The following is a 4464-nucleotide window of genomic DNA, read 5'->3' on the forward strand; positions in this document are numbered from 1 at the left end:
ATATATATATATATTAATATATTTTTTTCAGGATACAAACAGCCGGAAAAAGAATATGAAAGTTCCGAAGATGACGATGATGAGCAGCAATCTAAAAAGTTTAAAGAGCCACCGACGGAAAGCGACTTCAAGCCTTCGATGTCTTTCCCCTTTAAAGAATACGACGAGAGATTCGGAAAATATAGAGCGCAAAGTGACGAGGATCCCGACGATGATAATTCAAATTCGAGATATAAGAATTATTCGTCACCGAGCAATGATGAAGAGGAGGAAAATTCGTCATCGGACTATCGCGCTAAGTACGCCGAACTTCCAAAAACGTCGTCGCGCGACTCGTACGAAGAAGAAGACGAAGAGGAGAGTCGCAAGCACGAAGAAAAACGCGAAGAAACCGAAGAGGATTCTTACGAAGTGGAACCGAAACATACGAAATATTACGGGAAAGACTTGGAGCAGGAATTTGAAGAATCTTACAGAAAAGAACTACCGAAACAGAGTAAGTATAAGAAACTCGACGATACGACGCATTACAGAGCTCTGACGTTTACGTTTTTTTTATTTGCTTACAGAATACGTGCACTTGAAGGAAGTGCCAGAAATAGATAGTCACAACAATCCAGTGGTTCGTAAACGACAACAAAAGAATAAAAATCGATCCCGCGGAAATGATGAGCAACGTGAGGAGTCGAAGAGACAGGAATCACAGACTTACCGAAAAAATCGTAAAGTTCCCAGGACTGGTTACAGAGACATTGCGGCTTACGCTTCAGACATCTCCGTTCAAACGACGCCCAAAGTGATTTACGAAGAGGCTTTCGGATACAAAAATCCAGAAACCGGCAAGTATTTTAAGCGCGCGAAAACTAATGAGAAATACGTGTCGCCTAAGAAATCGCCAAAAGAAGATAGTTATTTTCATGCCGCCAAGTACTACAAACACTTGTCGAAAAATAATGATCCGTACTTGTCTTCGAGCAACTGGAAAGCGAGCAAAACCCTAGCCGAAGAAACGGTCCTTCGTTCGAACGTGAGGCAATTGTCGGATCCTCGCAGCGAAACTTCCTTTTATGGACCGAGCGCGGTGAGAGGACACGTGCGTTCTCTCACGAACGCAGAAATTCTTCGTGATCTGACGGGAATTTAACCGATAAAGTGTAACCAAATACTTATGGAAAATAATGTTAACATTAATGTTAATTTTAGACTAAAATTTTTCCGTCGCTCATAGTTATTCTTACTTTCTCGTTACAGAAATTTGTTGCTAATTTTTTAATTTTATATATATAATAACAAAATATATATACAGATACGAATTTCAAGTTTTACTTGCGATTTTGTTATGTTCCTTAATTTATAAATAACGTTACATATTACAAACATATAAAGACACATCTATTAGTTGTAAGTAAACGAATATGTATGACATTTTTATAAAGTAGTATAATTTGAAATTTTATATATTAAATATATTAATTATATATTATATATTAAATATATTTAAAAAAAACCTTATGTACAAGACTTTAACAGACAATACAAATATGTAAGTTTTTGAATCTAATAATAAAATATATACACATATTTAAATAACACTGCTGGCTGCTATTTTTATTTACTTGAATATTTTATAAAACTCGCACGTGTCGATAAAAAATACGTAAAGATTGAAATCAAACACACAATCTCTCTTTCAAAATAATAATATCGATTAAATAAATTTATCTGACATTTATTTTGACGCGATAGCGTAGCGGAAGTACTTGCTACATCACCATTGAGTAACTACTTCCTTAAGTTTGAAGTCGAGATAGAATCTTTGTCTTATCGATTTCCAGGACATAAATAGTCTTGCGCACAGTGATTGTACAGCACACGCCTTTCAGAAAATCATCATTAAAAACGAAGACTATAATTTTGTTTGTAATACATGAACTTTTACCTACACCTTATGATAGTTCTAATTAATTCCCTGATTATCCCAAAGGCGGTGGAGCATTCTCCTTCGCGTCTATCATAAGTTGTATATATACCAGGATTCCACTGTGGAAGATTCAGTATCATCAGCAATATCACTCAAGATGAAGACTCTCGTGACGGTAATCAGAAGCTCTCAAACATCTTTGGCTTTGTTCAAGATTTCTAAAATATCATTTTTTTTATTTTGAACGATAATAGATATGTGGATTTTTTTGTTTTGTTTTTATAGATCTTGTTGCTATCTGTAGTTGCGTCTGAAGTGGAACTGAAATCGATAGGAAAAAAGCAAAAGCGTGGTGTAGCATTTTTCGGATCGCCTGATTTCTTTGGATTTGTACCAGCCTTTGGTCCTCCCGCCTGGGGTCCTACAGGTTTTGCAGCTTCATCTTGGAATCCGCCAGTCTCTGCTGATGTAGCCCTCGCACAGGTTCAAGCTCAAGCCACACACAATGTCGCTCTTCAGGTATGCACATTTTGATTTTACATGTGTTTATGTAAATTTTATTTTATGTAAATTTTATTTTAAATATAAAACTTTGAGAAAATCACAGTTTTATTTGCTATCAATTTGCATACGGCAGGCTTTGAAAGATCCAGTTCCTGGCACACCCACAATTGTGTATCCGCCGGAGGTCTTGCGCGCGATTCAGCAAGCGAAAGAGGCGAACAACAATGTTGTCGTGGCTCAGCACAAAGTTGCGGAAGCGAAGCATGCCGCGCTATTTCAGCAGAAAATTGCATTAGCGAAGGAGGCAGCGGCGAGAGAAGCTGCTGCGAGGTACGAATAATTAATTCACTCGATTTTACGTCATTACGTGTGTGATTGTATTCTCGCAGAACCGCATTTTCTTTCTCTCATTTATCGTACGCTACATTTTTGCAGATCGCAGGAAATCTCACAACACGCCGAAGCCGAGGCTAAAGCCAGTGCACGACAACTCGTGGCGTTGCAGCAGAGATTAGCGACTTTGAAAGACGCGGTGGCAGCCGCACAAAGGGTGGCGGCTGCTAGGGAAGCAGCTGCAGCTGCGGCAATCCAAAGAAACGCGTCAGAAACTGCGGCGGAACTACGAAAGCAGGATGTTGACAAGCAAATTAGCCAGAGCGAGCAAGAAGCTAAAGTATTGTTACCGAAATATATACGATCTGTTCTTATTGTTTTCTCTTATAAATTTTTGATAATATATTCCTATTTAATTGTATTTTTTTTTTCCCCAGGTGAAAGATGTGATAGCTGCGAAAGAAAATGCAATTGCAGCTGCGGTTCAGCAAGCGAATTTACAGAAACCCGCTCATCATCCTTGGGGTTGAAAGTTGAATTATAATATTGTATTTATATATATTATATGCGTTACATTATTATATTTAGGTGGTGGCACATGAAAAACGGGTCTATGTGTAATCTAAATATATTTTTATATAATTGTTATGTATGTATGACTTATATTTCAGTAATAAAAGTTACGCGTACAAGTTATCTCGCGAGTTTTTCATTGGGGTATCTTTTACTCATTGCTTTAATTATTTAGTTTCTTAATTAATATTAGTTTAACGCAACATAATAATGTGTCTTTAATCTTATACAAATAAATGTTTATAATTCTACTTTTTTTAAAATAAAATAATGTTATCAGCAGTTGGTAAAAACTACTGTAGAATTTTTAGTTGTAGAACAATACAATATATCGCGTTCACAGAGACACAACAGTTATTTATTTCAGTTATTTATTTTAGTTGCATAATATGTGTGTTGTTTTAAACATGATAATGTGACAGCACTATTTTAAATATTATTAATAATATTATTTTTACTGTTATTACCATTGGACGATGACGTCGTGACTTTGAAGACATATAATACCATCCGTCAGCAAGAGATTGTTTAAAAAATATATATCCTATATGAAAAAGCGTGTGCAAACAATCAGAATCGATTCTATCGATCTTGATTGTTGCCTCTTTTCCGCGATGCTAATTGGTTGTCTCGAAGGTGCGCTTCGTTCACGTTGTATACTACTAGCTGTCATTGCGGTGAGGTTGTGATTGCATATGACAGATCGAGTTATATATCAGTATTTTGTGTTGGCGCGTAAGAGATGATCGAGAGTATGTTATATTTGTAAAACTTGTGAGAAAAACGGAAATAAAATTAAATAAAATTATCTTATGATAAAAATATTTCTTTCATGTATGTATTTGATTTCTTTTATGCATATATTAGAATATATCTCTAAAGGCCCTTCTACAATAAGATATTAGTAATAAATCAGAAATCAGAAACAAGATTTTTGACCAATCACAGACAAATTACAGAAGAATAATCGANTGTGATTGGTCTATTTCTTACGACTGTATTATATCTTATTGTAGAAGGCCACTAAGGTGTCGTTTACAATACAGTCATAAGCTGTAAGCGCTAAAAAATTGACCAATCACAATCGATTAGGCCCATTCTACAATTAGATATTAGTTTAGTCGTAAGCTGTA

At 35.7% G+C, this 4464-nt stretch overlaps 2 protein-coding genes across 2 annotated transcripts in view; both read left to right on the forward strand.

The window, feature by feature from the left end:
• LOC109854207 overlaps window positions 1-1250 on the forward strand; it is a 3289-nt gene extending 2039 nt beyond the window's left edge. The window contains exons 3-4 of the mRNA XM_020427082.1: window positions 32-496; window positions 570-1250. Of these exons, the coding sequence (XP_020282671.1) occupies window positions 32-496; window positions 570-1144 (1040 nt within the window). The 3' untranslated portion in view covers window positions 1145-1250. The remainder of the gene's footprint in view (window positions 1-31; window positions 497-569) is intronic.
• Window positions 1251-2067: 817 nt separating this feature from the next.
• LOC109854214 (protein TolA-like) lies at window positions 2068-3368 on the forward strand. Its single transcript, XM_020427092.1, has 5 exons — window positions 2068-2096; window positions 2207-2440; window positions 2559-2755; window positions 2861-3098; window positions 3196-3368. The coding sequence occupies exons 1-5, from the start codon at window positions 2079-2081 to the stop codon at window positions 3286-3288; spliced, it is 780 nt and encodes a 259-aa protein (XP_020282681.1). The 5' UTR covers window positions 2068-2078; the 3' UTR covers window positions 3289-3368.
• The last annotated feature ends 1096 nt before the right edge of the window (window positions 3369-4464 follow it).

Source organism: Pseudomyrmex gracilis, unplaced genomic scaffold (assembly GCF_002006095.1).
Source record: "Pseudomyrmex gracilis isolate BER0280 unplaced genomic scaffold, ASM200609v1 scaffold_61, whole genome shotgun sequence".
Lineage (NCBI taxonomy): Eukaryota > Metazoa > Arthropoda > Insecta > Hymenoptera > Formicidae > Pseudomyrmex > Pseudomyrmex gracilis.